Below are 18437 nucleotides of genomic sequence, written 5' to 3'. Positions count from 1 at the left end.
TTTACTAAAGGATTTCTGATAAATTTTTATATTTCTACTAAGATATACATGACTTACAAATTCAACAATGATGTAAAATAATGGATTTCATGTTATCAAAAAGTGGAGAAATCAAATAGTTTGCCAGAGAAGAGTTGCTTTTGCAATACAGCCTTGGAAGAAAAACAAATTTTTTTAATGGAAACCAAATACGCTCAGACAATTTTATCACATTGGATAGTTCCAGAGTTTGTTTTTTTTTTTTCAGCTCTGTGGACTTATAATTGACACACAAAAATGGCATGTATTTAAGGTGTACAACTTGATGTTTTGATATACATGTATACTGTGAGGTGGTCTTTGGGGGGAAATGAGTTAAGGTGGGATCTCTCTTGTCATTTATTACAACTGCATGAGCATCTACACTTGTCTAAATAAAATTTTCAATTTAAAAGCAGCAAATATATACATATATATATCCAGACATCCCCACTACATTCCTACACTGTTGACAGGGAGATAACTGAAACATATCACAAAATAAAGTGGTTTGGGCATTTGGATTCTATAAGGTCTTTCACAAAGTAATCACATCTTAATGAAGTAAACACGTTCAGATTATATTCCTCCTCTGGCTCTATGATTTGAATAAGTTAAGTAACTATTATCTGAAGAGTCTTCCACCTGAAGCCCATGCTCCAGCGGTTGAGAGCAGGTGCCTTGAAGTCAGCACGGCTTGAATGAGAATGTGGACCTCCCCAACACTGAGTTCTGTGAAGGTCCTTACTCTGACCTTCCCCTGAAGCCCTGGCCCACTGGCCACCCTCCACTGCTCTCCCTCAGCGCCCCGGCCTTGGCTCCAGCACAGTACGCAGGACCCTGTCTCCAATTCCTTGCTCTCTTTCTCCCTGTAGGATTGTGCTTTATTTATTGTTTTAACCCCAGCACCTGGTACAGCCAGTGGAACATAGAAAACACTCATAAAACATGTTCGATTTAAAAAGTCAGTGAATAACTATTGCCTCTCACTCATTTTTTGCTACTCAAATCACTGGAGAATACGGTTAAGAAAACAATGCATTAGTTTTCCTTCTCTGATAACATGACTCTGTAAAAGGGACATAAACCTATCAAGCTGCTTCAGAATATGCATATTCATTCAAAAGGATTAGAATGAAGAGGAAAACATTATTCAACGTATCAATTTGGCTTTTATTTGCTTAATTATCATTATTTAGAATTGCTAGGCAATGGGTTTCTTTTCCTCTATTTCTAGAGGTGGATTATAGATCTTAAAATTTTTGAAATTAGAAAAATGTCCATGTCATGGCACAAATCTCAGTTCACACATCAGACATGCAAAGGCCCTGAGGTGAGGGTGTGCCCAGACCACCCAAGAAACAGCAAGGAGGTCTTTGTAATTAGACAAGAGGAAGCAAAGAGAAGAGAGGGAGTACTGGAGGTCAGAGAGATAACTGGGCCACAGGACCAGGTCGTTAGGATCTTTCAGACCATCATAAGGATTCCGACTTTCACATTAAGTAAGATGGGCTTTGAAGGGCTTTGAAAAGTAGAAGAATTATGCATGTTTTAAGACTTGCAGGGGGAGGATGTAGCTCAGTGGTAGAGTGCATGCTTAGCATACACAAGGTCCTGGGTTCAATCCCCAGTACCTCCTTTTTAAAAATTATCATCATCATCATCATCATCATCATCATCATCATTATTATTATTTAAAATAAATAAACCTAATTATCCCCCACAAAAAAATTTTGAAGAAAAATAAATGTTAAAAAAAAAAAAAAAGAACTGCAGGAGCTACAGTCGTGAATAGACTAAAGAGGGGTAAGGAAAAAAACAAGGAGACCAGTCAAGGCGTGCTCACAGTAGAAGTAAGGAAGGCATGACTTAGGGTAGTAAGGGCGGAGGTGGTGAGAATCTTGAAAACCTTTGAAGGTTGAGCAAGTGGGATTTGCTGAGGGAGCCAGCGTGGATTCCTCGCTGCAAGTGTTTCCTGTGAGAACCCCATCATCCGCTTTGATCATCAGCCCACCGAGATCTCCTTCAAGCTCACCTGCGTACCTCTTCCGATCCAAAGGTTCCTTCCAATACTCATGGGTCACACTTCAAAATCTCCCCGCAGGGATGAAGCTGCCTATGGAAGTTGTTCACAATACCTAAGAATAGACATTTATTTCCCAAGAGGAAAATTACCAAAGGGAAACATCGGGGTAAGGGGGCATCCTGGATAAGCTGGCCCAACAGGACTCTTGCTGAAGGCAGACCAGGGCGATTAGACATGGCCTGGGGGATGGCACCTGAGGCACCTGCTGAGATGTGGAAGGTGGTCAGCATGGAGGCTGGAGAATTCTGGCTAAAGTGACTTTGCAGGGGTTTTGCTAAAATTGGACAATGCCGAGACAAACATGGAGGTCCAAAAGTCAAGGCCTCGTTAAAAAATTCAGGGGAGGCTCAACATTGGTTGATTGGTCAAGGAGAGAAGCTTTATCACTGCTAGAAAATTGTAGACCCTAGACAGTGTGTGTTCCTAAGTGCATGTGCCAGAGTAGCCTGTTAATTACTCCCACTGAAACAACTTCTCCATCAGCAGAATTTTTCCAGAGCCACTTCCAACTATATTCCCCCTGATAATTCCCACACTAGTGTTGGGATTAAGGAACTGGTAAATATGATGGGGCCCTGGGAATCAGTATGAAGAACCAAGATAATATGATTCCCTGAGTCTGCCCTTTTCCACATAAGGGTGGAAGAAAGCCATTGAAATCACTGCCTGCAAAGGGATATTTGACAGAATATTCCAAAGCTGAATGATTCCTGGGAACATTATATATGATGCTGGAGTCCTGGAAATAAGTTTGGAGATCTTAGGTAAGAGATACGACTCTCAGTATGTACGTCTGTGGTGTCTGGATGCTTATGCGTAAGAGTGAGAAAATAAAAGTGAGGAAAACTGAAATCTAGATGTAATTGTTAATATTTATAGATATATTTTGACTGCAAATAATGTAATGAGTACCCAAGATGCTGCATTCCAGGATGAGCCTTCAGTGACAGACAGCATAGACAGGAAATATTAGCAAGGAAGACATTGCGAAACAAAAGTCATAAAAATAAGTCCAGTTAGGAATTGAGAAAAGGCAGCTTTTGTTTTCTGGCACCCCTGAAATTATACCAAAAAGAGATTTTTCTGATTGCTCTAGACGGACCTCCTCAGACTGAAATCTTCAGATCTGATGCTAAATTCAAAACTAGAGAAAAAAATATAATTTTTCAAACCCTCCAAAAAAATTGAAAGACTAATACAATGAACGTCTACATACTCTACCTTAGATTTACCAAAAAGAAAAAAAAAAAGGTACAGCAATGATTTTTTTCCTGTCTTTCCACGCCTATATGTTTGCATCTTTCCATTCCAGCCAAACTTCCCATTCCCAAGCTGCTTTCATATACTCATGGGGGTCCCCTGAAGCCAGAGCTCCCTTTCCATCCCTTCCCATCTGCCCCAGATGTGAACGTCACCTCCTCACGCAGGATTCTCTGATCCTCTTAATGAGAACTCATCCTCTCCTCACACACAACTCTTCACCTGTCCTTGGGTGGTCCCCACCACTCCCATATTGCTATTACGTTTGAATCCATTTTCTGTTGGTTTGGGGTTATATTCCTTTCTCTCAAATAACCTAGAACTCGGCCAAGTTTCCATCAATACTTGCTAAGTAATTAGGTGGATTCAAAATAGCAGAAAAACAGAGCAGAATCTGGACGATGTTGTCTGAATGACCAAAGGCAGTTTGTGAACATGGGACCTATTCCTTTCCGATGAAGGGGTCTGACTTGGGGCCCAGGGTAACTTCCAACCTCCGGTGTAGGTCATGGTCTGTTATGTACAAGGGCGGCCCTATGGAAGGCCTTTGTAACTAGGATGGATTCCCTCAATCTTTCTACTAACTAAGTGGAGCTGGTGTTTTCGAGTGATCATTTCCTCTCTCTTTAAACTAGTCAGGATTGATAACAGCTTCCATTTAGTTCCATACATTCCATTTACTAATAAGCCTCCAATGTTGACGTTACTCAGCAGAGTTGTAGTCACAGCAGAAAACCTGTGTGCCGAGACAGCTGCATGTGTTAACTCACTGGGTCCTCATAGCATCCCTGGGAGGTGGGTGTGATGATCCCCACCCCATGGATGAAGAAGTGGAGGCTCGGGGAGGTCTCTCACTCACCCAAATCGCACAGTGGCAGGACTTGCGCCCGGGTGGTTCTCACTGCAGAGACCACGCATTAGACATCCTGGTCTGCTCAGATGATGTCACACAAGAAACCAAAACAAGCGGGCACCTTGTTTCTCAGGGCCACACGGTCCCCATCTTCTGGGCTGCTCTGGGTTACCACTGAAAGATAAATATCTTCTGGTTTTTGTTTTAAACAGAGGTACTGGGGATTGAACCTAGGACCTTGTGCATCTAAGCATGTGCTCTATACCACTGAGCTGTGCCCTCCCCCCACCAAGAGAAATATTTTCCATTTTCCTCAAAACAGGAGGTTTTGATGAAGTTGTAGAGTACACGTTCTGGGAAATATTCAGCTCCTCCAAAAGACTGTCAGGATATTTAAAGAAGTTGTGTGTCTGTGAGAGTTACTAACCCAGCGTTTTTCTTGAAGGTGACACAATCATTGTGGATGAAGCGATGTTCTGAGTACTGATGCTTTACATAGATTACTTCATTGCATCCTCACAAGGAAGCCTGGGGCCAAAGGGGTGAAGTCACTTGCCCGTGTTTGCACAACTGGTAAGTGTCCAGCTGGGATCTGAACAGGCTGTGTGAGCCAGAGTCCCCCAGGTCCCTGCCACATGCTGTGGTACCTCTCAGTGGCTTTTTAAGTTTCCCATACTAAGCAGGCTTTGGACAAAACTGCAAACGGAGGAATAGGACTTGAAGGGGAAGTGAGCTGAGGGAAAAGAAGTATCTTCATTTGAACTGAAAAAATAAACCCCAAAATGAGGAGGGAAGTGACTTTAACCTTTCTTTTGTTTCTGATTATAGTAAGAAAAGGGAGATAAACTGCAAAGAAAGAAATTAAGATCCATTTTAAGGATTCGCACACACACACACACAAAAAAGATAGGACTTCAAAAGCCATAATATTATATGGTAAGAGTACGTTTAACATTTTAAGAAACTGCCAAACTTTTTAAGGGCTATTGGACCATTTTATGTTCCCACCAGAGTTCCAGTTCCTCCACATTTTTGCCTGCTCTTCATAGAGCTGTCTTTTTCATTTTAGCCATTCTAATCAGTGTGTGCTCCTATCTTGCTGTGGTTGCCATTTACATTTCCCCAGTGATAAATGACGGTGAGCATCTTTTCACATGCTTATTTGCTATCCCTACATCTTCTCCTTGAGGTGTCTGTTCAAACCATTTGTCCTTTTTTTTATATATATAATTTATTTATTTGGGGGGGTAGTGATTTATTTTTAATGGAGGTACTGGGGATCGAACCCAGGACCTCGTGCATGTTAAGTACGTGCTCTACCACTGAGCTATACCCTCCTCCCTGATCCTTTATCTTTTTATTGAGTTTTTTTTTTCTTATTATTGAATTCTTTAAGAGTGACAGCCATTCTACTCCTGGATACTTGCCCAAATGAAATGAAAACATGTGTCCACATGAAGACCTGTGCACAAATGTTTACAGATGCTTTGTGTGTAAGAACCCAAAACTAGAAACAACCAAAACATTCAACAAGTGAGTGGATAAGCAAACTGGTATATCCGTACAATAAAGAGGAACAAATCTTGTCCTACACCACAACATGGATAATTTTTATAAGTGAAAGAAGTCAAACAAAAAGAGAGTACATATTGTAGGATTCCCATTCACAGACAATTCCAGAAATACAGACTAATGTATAGTGACAGAAAGCAAGCAGCTCCGTGGTTGCCTGAAGAAGGAGGGCAGAGGGGACAGATTATGAAGGGTCAGGAGGACACTCTGGGGTGATAAATACATCACCTGTCTTAACTACAGTGATGATGCCATGGGAATATGCTTATGTCAAAACCTATCAAAGCATCCACTTCAAGTGCCGGAGTCTATGTGTCAATGACAGCTCAAAAAAATTTTTAAGAAATAAATCAGAGAGACGAACAGAAGCTCTGATTACACTTTCATTTCTATTGCTGTTATTTCAACAGCCAGTGGTTTTGGTACATAAAGTAGTTTAAAGTGAAGACAGAAACAAAGAAATCCCATTAAGGAAGACTAGAGCAATAGAGAGGAATTTTATGGCGGTAAGATTTTCTTATTTTCCATAGGATTAAATTTGTGGTTTTAAAAAAGAAAGGAGTGCTTTTGTAGAATTCAGTCCAAAGAAAACCATTCTGCAGCGAGTGGTTCTTAAACCATTTAAATGCGGCACCCAGTCTGTCTGAACTTAGAACTTAAAGATTTAGAACATTATTTTATGCATTTTCTAAAATATTTATAATTTACAGAAGAAAGAATTGTTAAATGCACGCTGTGTAATAAGATACCACTTTGCACATGATAGCAATACTTCCAGCTCTTCAGTGGTGATAATACTTCATTAGTTTTTAGACCTAACATCTGGCTCTATAAACCTGAATCTATAAGGGAGAGTAAACGCTTTGTGAAACAACATTTTTAATTTTTTCCAACTACAGAGGAAGAGAATATGATTCAATGGAGCTGGGAAATGGCACCAGAGTAAAAGAATTTATATTCCTGGGACTTACTCAGTCCCCAGACCTAAGCTTGCTCTTATTTCTTGTTTTGTGTTTTGTGTACATGACGACTCTTCTGGGAAACCTCCTCATCATGGTCACCGTGACCTGTGAGTCTCGCCTTCACACCCCCATGTACTTCCTGCTCTGCAATCTAGCCATCCTGGACATCTGCTTCTCCTCCATCACTGCTCCCAAGGTCCTAGTAGACCTCCTGACCAAGATAAAGACCATATCATACACAAGCTGCATGATGCAGATGTTTTTCTTCCACCTCCTCGGTGGGGCAGATATTTTTTCCCTCTCTGTCATGGCCTTTGACCGCTACATGGCCATCTCCAAGCCCCTGCACTACGTGACCATCATGAGCAGAGGGCGATGCGCTGCCCTCATTGTGGCCTCCTGGGTGGGGGGCTTTGTCCACTCCATCGTGCAGATTTCCCTGTTGCTCCCACTCCCCTTCTGTGGTCCCAATATTCTTGACACGTTCTACTGTGATGTCCCCCAGGTCCTCAAACTCGCCTGCACTGACACCTTTGCCCTTGAGCTGCTGATGATTTCCAACAATGGCTTGGTCACAACCCTGTGGTTTATCTTCTTGCTTGTGTCCTACACAGTCATCCTCATGATGCTGAGGTCCCAGACAGGGGAGGGCAGGAAGAAAGCCATTTCCACCTGCACCTCCCACATCACGGTGGTGACCCTGCACTTTGTGCCCTGCATCTACGTCTATGCCCGGCCCTTCACCGCCCTCCCCACGGATAAGGCCATCTCTGTCACCTTCACTGTCATCTCCCCTCTGCTCAATCCTATGATCTACACCCTGAGGAACCAGGAGATGAAATCAGCCATGAGGAGACTGAGGGGAAGACTCGTGCATTCCATAGTGGGATAGAGTAAGACTCTCCAACCTCTTCATCAGCAAAGACTCCTTTCATTGTTCTTTCCACAGAGTCATATTTATTTACCCAAATATATTGTCAATAGACCAGCTACACGTACTAGGTAACAATTTATTTTTCATTTTAATATGTTACTGATAACCCAAACTATTGATAAGCATGAGTATCTAATGTGATAGAACTGAGCTGATTGATGTATTTCCACTCAAAGACCAAAGTAATGATGTGTCAAACATGAAAACTATATGGCAGGTGTAGAGACTGACTGAATCCAACCCCTTTTTCAAGAGGTCAGTAAATAGAAGACTAAAGATAAAGTGATTTGCTCAAGATCTTGCATCGAGTTAGTTACAAAGACAAGTCTTCAGATAATTAATTGCTCTTCTACCATATAAATGTAATTTATTACATTACTGGGCCTGTCCATGCCAAACTGCAATCTTCTTCTAGAAAGATCTCATGATCAGTGCCTCTGAAGTACACACATATGAGTACATCACAGATTAAGAAAGTTTTTCTGCTTTGGTAAACTTCATATGGTCTTATGACCTATTAAGAACCTCAAAGGGACATAATTGAGGTCCCCCCACCCCCGCCAGATTCCTATCAGGAATGAAGAAGCTTGGGAAGATTTCCCATAATGGCCTCAAGGGATTTATCTTATGCGGAACTAGACATGCCAGATTCACATCCTCATGTTAAGTTTAGACAAAGGCAGACAACCTCAGGGATCCTACACAAAGAACCATCAGTCACATTATCCAAGAACTGGTTTTCAGCTGCAGTCTTAGTGCAAATCTCAGATTGGCTTCCACTGAGGATTTACATTCTTCCCACTGGAGACAGAGAAGGTGTTAGAGAAGATAAACTCTAACCAGTCTGTCTGTTTTTCCATTTGTTAGTGAAGAGGCAGTACAGGTGAGTGGTTTTTGTCTGGAACAACATGATTAAAAAAGTAAAGTAAAAAGTGAAACATTGTAGTTGAAAGCTCTAACTTCAGAGTCATACAGACCTGGGTCCAAACCCTACCTCTGTCCTCCACCAACTGTGGTATCTTGAGTTATTTTAACTCTTAACAGATCACAGTTCACCTACACAAATGTACTTATACTGTCCGTCTCATGGAGTTATTGTGAGGGATAGAAAAAGATGGTATATATGAAACACACAATGTCTGGCAGAGAATAAATGCTCAAAGGCAAATGGAGAAATTTTTTTAATCGAAGTATAGTCAGTTTACAATGTTATGTTGGTTTCTGGTGTACTGCCTAGTGACTCATATATATATATATATATATATATGTATGTGTGTATATATATATATATACACATATATATGTATGTGTATATATGTATGTGTGTGTATATATATACACACACACACACTCCTTTTCATATTCTTTTTCATTATAGTCTGTTACAAGGTATTGAATTTAGCTCCCTGGGCTCTACAAGTTATCTATTTTATATATAGTAGTTAGTATCTGTAAACCCCAGACTCCCAATTTATCCTTCCACTGACCCCATCTTCCCCTTTGGTAACCATAACTTTGTTCTCTGTGTCTATGAGTCTGTTTCTGTTTTGTAAAGTAGTTCATTTGTGTCATTTTTTATAGTCCATGTGTAAGTGATATATGGTATTTTTCTTTCTCTTTCTAGCTTATTTCACTTAGTATGACAATCTCCAGGTCATCCATGTTGCTGCAAATGGCATTATTTTATTCTTTTTTATGGCTGAGTAGTATTCCATTTATATATATACTCAGGTAGCTCTGGTCTCTGGACTTCCTAAGCTTTTCTTTATGAACTTGCCTATGAAAAAATGCATACCACAAATCACCTTATGAACCATTTCATGCAAATATGTCCTTTCTTTTACTTTCTGTCTCTTTTGACTCACTCAGATCATAGTTTTATCACTATGTCAGAACTTGATGGCACCGAAGACCTATGGAGTCTGAATACTGCATCTCAGAAGCATAATCCCACGAAGGCAGGAACTCAGGAACCCCAGCCACAACACTGTCCCTGATACTTCCTCAAACTATATCTAAATACGCAATATAATCTGATTCAATAATTCAGAAGAAAGGGAAAGCAATTGCATCTCATTACACAAAGATATATTTTTTAATCTGGATGACATAAAATCACAAGCTGGGCTGCATTTTTCTCATTTAAATCAGTTTTTACTATTTTTTAAGCTCTGCTGCAAAGAGTCATAGAAAATTCAACAGACTCTGGGCACATAGATAGCTTTAAAACTACCCTTTCCTACTTTACTCCCCTGAATCAAACATTTTCATGATAAGCATCTCTGGGTACTCATGGACCACATAACACAAAAAAAAAATTCTGAAGTAATTAAATTGATGAGTATCAAGAACTGCCACCATGCTTCCTCCTTAGGTTCTAAGTGAGCCACGGATCCCTGAGATGCAGAGGAAAATAATTACATAGGGACAATGTACATGTCATATTAAACAGAAATTGTATGTATAAATCTACACCATCCAGTCTCTGAGAGCTACCTTGACAGTAGCCACAGAGGTTTGATTTTTCTATTGTTACCCTCTTACTTTAGTTTCACTCCCCCAGCTGATTGCAAGCAAAGCACTTCTGATAAGGAGGGAAACTGCACAGTCCATAGGGTGGTTTAACACGACACTTTCTACCTCAGCCAAGGGGGCTAAGGCACTGTCTCATGCGGTTCCTCTAGAGAAAGAGAAAAAGCTATGTCCTGGATGTGCACTTAGTGTCTCTGCGCGTATCTGTGAGATGGGGCAGAGAAGAGATGAGGGAGGGGGAGAGAGACGGAGGAGGAGCGCTTGGCAACTTTTTAATGACTCCCACAAGAGCACCATTGAATTGGCCACTCAGCTTCCACATTCATTCCCAGCAATATTCCCTTTGCTAATTCCTTTATTAGGCTTGTGGCTGAGGGACCAATAGAGGTGGCCAAGGTACCGTAAGGCAACGTGGAAGAGTCAGAATGATGTGATTCCCTGAGGCTGCCTTTTCCCACCTGAAGGAAAAACGTAACAAAATCACTACCCTTAAGGTAGGCAGTCCACTACACAGAATTTCCCCAGAACCTACTCCTTCTGAGATGCAGTTGGAGCATCATAAAAGGATCGATTTTTCACCTGGAGACTGAGTCCGTTGGTGCTGGTATGTGTGAACTTCCGAAACTGAAAAGCTCTTTGTGTTGATGTTTTAGAAACCCTGCAAGTGTATAGAACGTTCCTGTTGAAACCAAAGCTCTTAACGAAGCAAAGCAGTAGTTTTTCACTATTAGGAAGAGGGGACTTGAGTCTTGCAAAACAGAAGAAGGTCAGTTGGCCCCAGGGGAGGTGATGCATTTTACTTGGTAGGATGTTGAGGTTTGAACTGTTCTGAAGGTACTTGAGAAAATGCGAATATCCCCAGCTCTCAGGAGGTTGACTGCTTTGGAGAAACAGCACTTAAAGAGAACAGTTCCTGAATTCAGTATATGCAGTCTGGCCAGCTTTGCTTCTTGGCTAGAGTGGAATTTGAGGGGCTTTGAGCAAGGTGTTTTAATGGCTAGCTTATCTGTGCCCTCATGTGCTACTGAATATGAATAATGCTCCTAAAACTTTTAGGAATTCAGTCAAGAGTAGAGGCTGTTCAGTATTGGGAAAGAGGAAACAGACGTGGGAGACCTGGCAGAGATTCAACTCAGTGGAGAGAACAGAGCAGCATTCTTAGTAGGAACCTGGGGTGTGCAGGTAACCCTCAGTTTGTGGGCTCTGTCCAAGGTGTTTGATAAGCTTGTTTCCAAAGGGTGGTTCCCTTTTGGGTGATTTCTAAGAAAGCCTCGTGATCCTACTTCTGACTTTGCAAAAACACATAAAACTGTATTCCTTTATCCAGTCTCCCCTCTTCCCTCTTTAGTGTGCTTGGGTTTCAATGCAACGTGCATAATTCTGCACTTTCAAAGTATCGTTCCCAGTCTTTGTAAAAAAGACAGCATCCATAGGAACCCACAATACCCATTATTATTTTGAAGTAATGCCACGCAGAAGTCGTTTCTGCATCTAACATTAGAGTACTATGTAGTTGGTGCAGGTTCTTGGTTACGGTACCGCTGAGGACTGCAAAGTCTGCTTTTCAAACTTTGCTTTATTTTCCCAAGTTACTTCTGACATGCTTTCGTGTAAGTAAGTCACTCTCAACCAAACTTTTCTCTCACCGTGTGCCGGCTTCTAACGCCACTCTCTTACACTCACATTCTACATTCACTTGATTTGCAAAGGATTTTTTTTTACTTTGCAGGAGTTTTGGGGAAGGGCTGATCAACACTGGGAAGAAATATAGTTGCAGTAATTAAAAGCATCAGACTTTGGAATAAGGCAGATCTCAGTTTGAGACGTGGCTCTACCAGCAGAGAAACTTTGAGCAAGTTACTTAATCTTTCCATGCCTTGGTTTCTTCCTCTGTGCAATCAGGATAATATTATCTATTTCACATGGATGCGACAGGTTTTGGAAGCGATAAAATGAACATAAATATTCACTAAAAGCAAGTAAAAAATAAGCCAAGCAGACCTCCGTTATTCTGCCCATATTTTTAGAATGCTGCGACCTTGAAAGTTGCTTAGACCCTCTCCTACCCACCCACCCACCGAAGCCTTACAGCCAGACTACTGGATTTCAGATTAAGGATTATAGTTTATTTTTTTTCTGTAATGGTTTTTTTTTTAATATCAATACCTGTATTTACAACTGCATACAGAAATCAATTTATTTATGTCTGTAGGCAGATGTGTGATACAATATTCTGACTTTTTTTAACATATGCCTTAGTTCAAATCCCTAAGCAAAAATGAAAAATACCGCTAGAGGATAAATGGCATTTTACACTTATTCCAAATTGTTGGGAAGAGGGTTTTGAACCACAGGATTTGTAGCAAGTTGAGCTCCTCTCAGTTAAGTCCCCACAAAGGGACCTGTGAGGCAGACACACCCACCTGGAGCTAGTGAGGGTGGGAAGCCACTGTCCAAACCAGAATCTTGAGCTGCTTTCAGTTTGCAAAACAGACTTGCAATCTTGCCTACGCCTTAGAAGAACCTGGCTTATGAGAAAGGTCTTACTATCATCATATTGTAGATAAATTACAATAGTACAACCATGTCCTGTGAACCTCACACACGTTGCTCAGGAGTTTGGTACTATGACTGAGTAACTTGCCCAGGGCCAAACCAGCTAGGAAGTGGTTAAACCCAAACTGCACAAAGAATTTGGATGTTCCACATATGTGTCTCCAAAATGCAAGTGTAGGTTATGATACTGTCCCAGAAGGCCTCCTGGACAAGGTTTACAAATCTTATTTGCCCAAATGGAACTGTTTTTCATGTATATCCCCATGATTTTGTACCCCCTCGCTTTTCTTTCTGCCGATCCCACAAACTGCAACACTCTTATTATCTTAACTGTAAATTCCTTAAGGAAAGGACCTATATTTGAGTCACCTCCCTTTCAAAAAAATCATCTCTATGTCATTATGATGGTTAAATTTGTGTGTCAGCTGGACTGGCTGCAGGGTACCCAGATGAGACATTGTTTCTGGGCATTTTCAGATGAGATTAGCATTTGAATTGATGGACTCAGTAAAGCAGATTAATTGTCCCCCCTACCATAGATTGACTCCCTCCAGTCCATTGAGGGCCTAAATAGAACAAAAGAGGGAGAGGCAGGAGAAACGTATACCCTTTATTCTTGCCTTACTGCTTGAGTTGGGACATCTTGTCTCATCACATAATTTACACCGTGGGCTCCCCTGGTTCTCAGATCACTGAACTGGACAGAATTACAGCATCAGCTCTCCTGGGGCTCTAGCCTGCAGGCAGGTGGCGGGACTTAGCCTCCACAGTGGTGTGAGCCAGCTCTGTACAGGAATTCTCTCTCTCTCTCCCTGTCTCTTTCTCTCTCTCTCTCTCTCATGTGTTTGCATATAGATAATGTAGGCTGTATACAGATATAGATATAAATCCTATTAGTCTTATTTCTGGAGAACCCACATACAGTCATGGAAAGACATCTGGAGGAAGGAGAGAAAATAGAAATAGTAAAGAAAGACAGGAGAGAGGAAAAGGGAGGGAGGGAGAGAAGGTGACACAGGGAACCCTTAATCTTGTCGCGTGGTTTCTTGAGCAGAAGATTTGAAAACCATGCCCTTATCCTTCCAATATCCAAAAGAAAGATTCTAGAGTAAGACGCTGTCATCAGTTAAAATATCTCTGCATTCCAGATTAACCAAAGACTACTTTGGGGATGATTTCTCCACTTTGTAGTTATGGCAAGTAGTTAGTTCAGGGAATTTTAATTCTGGGATGCTGGGCACCTGAAACCTCTGGGATCGTTCTTCTGATCTGAAGACTCATTCTTATCACTCCAAATTGTTGAATGAAACACCAATAATTAATAACAATGGAATGAGAAAGGGGGCTCTTATCTCATTTTTTGGTGTGAGTAGAAAGGAGAGTGCTGCTTGGGGAACTGTGATCTTTAAAAGATTTTTTTTCTAAGATTAGAGGAGCAAAACTGGAGAAAAAAATAGAAGAATTAAAACCAGAATTGGAGAAAGAACTATATGTGGACAGCAGGGCAACTGCTTAAGACAAGAATTTGGGAGGACCTAAAGTAAGAAAGAGAGAGAGAGAGATAAGAAGATAGCTCTCAACAACATGACGCCATTTGCAGTAACATGGATGCTCCTGGAGAATGTCATTCTAAGTGAAGTAAGCCAGAAAGACAAAGGAAAATACCATATGAGATCACTCATATGTGGAATCTAAAATAAATAAATAAATAAATACAAAACAGAAACAGACTCATAAACATAGAATACAAACTTGTGGTTGCCAAGGGGGCGGGGGGGTGGGAAGGGACAGACTGGGATTTCAAAGTGTAGAATAGATAAACAAGATTATACTGTATAGCACAGGGAAATATATACAAGATCTTATGGCTCACAGCCAAAAAAAATATGTGACAATGAATATATGTATGTTCATGTATAACTGAAAAATTGTGCTCTACACTGGAATTTGACACAACATTGTAAAATGACTATAACTCAGTAAAAAAAATGTTAAAAAAAAAAAAAAGAAGAAGAAGACAGCTCTCTGGTTGTAGCTGGTAAAGGCTATAACTTGACTTATTATAAAATAACCATTAGGAAAGTGAGTGGTCAATTAACTTTTACCTTAAGTGAAATTCACTCTTTAGACATGAGATTAAAATGTTATATAGCAATCTCCATACTTGTTTTTAACATTTTACCAAAGTACAACAGAAAAACTCACATGAGCCTACAGTTCCATGAATTGTCACACAAGCTGAATGTATCTTTGCAACAAGCACCCAGATCAAAAAAAAAAACAGAAAACAAAAAAAACAGAACATTATCAGCACCTCAAAAGTCTCCCTCATGTTCCCTTTAGTTTTGTGTATTTTTGTTCTTCATGTGAAAGAATAAGGGTGTGTGCACCCTTTTGTGTCTGGATTATTTGGCTTAATATTATGTTTGTGAGATTCATATATATTGTTCCCAGTGTTGGGAACATCCAGGGTAGATTATTCCCATTGTCGCATAGTAGTGTGTGAGTTTAACACAATTCACTTATCTTTTTTACTGTTAATGGGCATTGGTGTCATTCCTCAGTTTTAAGTAATTCCAAACAGTGCTGCTGTGAATATTCTAGGATATGTCTTTTGGTGAACATAACATAGTGCACATACTTCCCAGGGGTGGCAAAGATTGTTCTTAACAGGGAGATAAGTAGATAAATAGGTAGATTGATTGATTGATTGATAAACAGATAGATCAATCTCCATCTTAAGATAATGAATAATAAAGATATAGATATTAGCATTAGTAGATATAATCAAACAGTAAACTGGTTATTTTATACAACCCCCAGCATGTGTGAGGGTTTCAGTTGTTCCACATCTTCACCATCACTTGGTATTTTTCATCTTTTTCAACTTAGCCATTTTGGTGTGTAAGCAGTAGTTTCTTGCCATAATTTTAATTTTCATTTCCCCAGTAATGAAGTTGAACTGGCATTTGGATATTCCAAGTGAAGTTTTGGTTTGTGCCTTTTGCCATTTTCTGGTTTGGGTATCTACCTTGTTTTACTGATTTGTAGAAGTTCTGTATATATTCTGGATGTGACTCTTTTCTTAGACATATTGTAAATGTCTTCTCCCATTTGTGAGTTCTATTTTAATTCTCTTAACGATGCTTTTTGTGAACACAAATTCTTCGTGTTGTAAAATTGATGCTTATTATTTACTAAGTATCATATGTTACAGTAAAAGTAGAATTGAGTAGGTTCACAGACCTGCCACCTGTGTTTCAGTGGTCACAGTGATAGAACCTATCTGTTTGAATGACTCCAGTCAAAACCCAGGTCATCTTCTACCTAATGGCAGAATACAGAATTGCAGGCAGAGCCCGTACATGTAAAAGGAATTTCCTAGGCGAACACCAAATACATGGGACAGAAAGGACAACAGTAGATTTCATAACACGTTATTTAACGGCACTGTTATTTCTTACAGAGATATACCTGAAAAAGAATCTGTGCCCCAATGGATCAGGGAAATTATACCAGAGTGAAAGAAATTATTTTCCTAGGAATTACCCAGTCTCGAGAGCTAAGCTGGGTCTTATTTGTCTTCTTGTTTTCGGTGTACATGACGACTCTGATGGGAAACCTCCTCATCATGGTCACGGTGACCTGTGAATCTCGCCTTCACACCCCCATGTACTTCCTGCTCCGCAATCTCTCTGTGCTTGACATCTGCTTCTCCTCCATCACAGCTCCTAAGGTCCTAGCTGATCTTCTATCAGAGAGAAAGACCATCTCCTTCAATGGCTGTGTCACTCAAATGTTCTTCTTCCACCTTCTGGGTGGAGCGGATGTTTTTTCTCTCTCTGTGATGGCCTTTGATCGCTACATAGCCATCTCAAGACCCCTCCACTATATGACTGTCATGAGTAAGGAGAGATGCACCAGCCTGGTGGTGGCCTCCTGGGTGGGGGGCTTTGTCCACTCCATCGTGCAGATTTCCCTGTTGCTCCCACTCCCCTTCTGTGGTCCCAATGTTCTTGACACATTCTACTGTGATGTCCCCCAGGTCCTCAAACTCGCCTGCACTGACACCTTCACTCTGGAGCTCCTGATGATTTCCAATAACGGACTTGTCAGTTGGTTTATATTCTTCTTTCTCCTCATATCTTACACAGTCATCCTCATGATGCTGAGGTCCCAGGCAGGGGAGGGCAGGAAGAAAGCCATCTCCACCTGCACCTCCCACATCACAGTGGTGACCCTGCACTTTGTGCCCTGCATCTACGTCTATGCCCGGCCCTTCACTGCCCTCCCCACGGATAAGGCCATCTCTGTCACCTTCACTGTCATCTCCCCTCTGCTCAACCCTATGATCTACACCCTGAGAAATCAGGAAATGAAGTCCGCCATGAGGAAATTAAAGAAACGACTCGGGCATTCGGAAAAGATTTAAATTCTTTGAGGATGAGATAATACCAACATTTTAAAATAAATACTAAATTTTACTTTCTCAAAATGGGAGATCATCTTAATGCCAAAAACAATTAACATCTACGGATACCATGGAGGCTTTTTTTTTTTTCAGTGAAGGTGCTGGGGATTGAACCCAGGACCTTGTGCATGCTAAGCATGTGCTCCACCACTGAGCTCTACCCATCCCTCCGTGGAGTCTTAAAGAGGTTGGTCCCAGAGCATGTGCTGGGGAACTAAGGGAGACATTGATTCAAGGTGAGGTCCGTCTATGTCTCCTACTACCCACTTTCAATTATTCATTCCGTGAGTATTTACAGAGCACGTATTATGTGCCTGACAGTGCCAGGATTCAAACTGCTGCAAAAAGATTAAACATACTGTCTTAGAGGCATACAGCAAGATGCTTTCACGAAGATATGAACAAAGTGTTGGGGAAATATTGTAAGCACTTTACTTGGGAGTTTCAAAAGACATTTGGCAATAAGTAGATCTTTCCAAGGGTAAAAAGGCAGAGAGGGACAGTTCAAGCAAATAAACCAGTGTGTGCAGAGGGAAAGAACGGTGTAAGAGTGTGTCACATTTGTGTGACAGTGAACCCGTTATAGCCACAAAGTAGCACACTCGTGGAGTGAAGACCAGTGCTTGACATTTAAAAGGAAAACTGAGATGGAAGAATTCCATACATGGTCCCCTGAGCAACACAAATCTGCACTTTCTACTGGGGAGAGAGGATCCCCAGATCACTCCAAGACCGTGGTTTCCTCCTGGGCAGAAGGAGGTACAAGGGACTATTCATACAGAAATACACTGATGTAGCAGCTGTAAGGATGCTCACCAGATGCTAAGCACTCCTGTGGGAAGGAGGTGACTCCCCATCAAGTAGCACGTTATCCCAATCGTAGACCAGCCAGACCCAAATTTCTCATTGTTTCTGCACATGGGACCTCCCAACTCCTTGGCACTTTCCACTCAACCCATTAGAAGCTAAAGAAAGGCTAATAAAAAGCATGGCGTTTTAATCCGTGAATCTGACATTTTGCTCATCTCTCTAACGAAAAGGAATGAGAACAGTGCTAAGAGAAGGCTTTTCTAATGATCCAGCTAATGTTTTGCTGGGCTGTATTCACATCACTGTACTATGTCTCCAGTTATGATAAAGTTCAAGCCATAGAAGCCAGCACTCACGTCTAATCAAAGTGGATTAAATACTAT

The 18437-nt window shown here is 41.0% G+C and overlaps 2 protein-coding genes and 1 non-coding gene across 3 annotated transcripts; 2 read left to right on the top strand and 1 right to left on the bottom strand.

Moving 5' to 3' along the window:
• Positions 1 to 5482: 5482 nt before the first annotated feature.
• On the bottom strand, positions 5483 to 5555 carry TRNAV-AAC (transfer RNA valine (anticodon AAC)). The gene has a single exon. It is a non-coding gene; the product is annotated as a tRNA-Val (tRNA).
• A 1152-nt stretch (positions 5556 to 6707) lies between these two features.
• On the top strand, positions 6708 to 7643 carry LOC105070072 (olfactory receptor 4D11). Its single transcript, XM_010956350.1, has one exon. It carries the CDS (start codon positions 6708 to 6710, stop codon positions 7641 to 7643), a length of 936 nt encoding a protein of 311 aa, XP_010954652.1.
• An 8626-nt stretch (positions 7644 to 16269) lies between these two features.
• LOC105070073 (olfactory receptor 4D9) lies at positions 16270 to 17205 on the top strand. The gene has a single exon (XM_010956351.2). The coding sequence runs from the start codon at positions 16270 to 16272 to the stop codon at positions 17203 to 17205; it is 936 nt and encodes a 311-aa protein (XP_010954653.2).
• The last annotated feature ends 1232 nt before the right edge of the window (positions 17206 to 18437 follow it).

Source organism: Camelus bactrianus, chromosome 10, assembly GCF_048773025.1.
Source record: "Camelus bactrianus isolate YW-2024 breed Bactrian camel chromosome 10, ASM4877302v1, whole genome shotgun sequence".
NCBI lineage: Eukaryota > Metazoa > Chordata > Mammalia > Artiodactyla > Camelidae > Camelus > Camelus bactrianus.
This window is presented reverse-complemented; position numbering and strand designations above follow the sequence as displayed.

Bases quoted from the DNA above. Each gene is read 5' to 3' on its own strand.
- LOC105070073 (XM_010956351.2), top strand. From the start codon at position 16,270: ATGGATCAGGGAAATTATACCAGAGTGAAAGAAATTATTTTCCTAGGA.
- LOC105070072 (XM_010956350.1), top strand. From the start codon at position 6,708: ATGGAGCTGGGAAATGGCACCAGAGTAAAAGAATTTATATTCCTGGGA.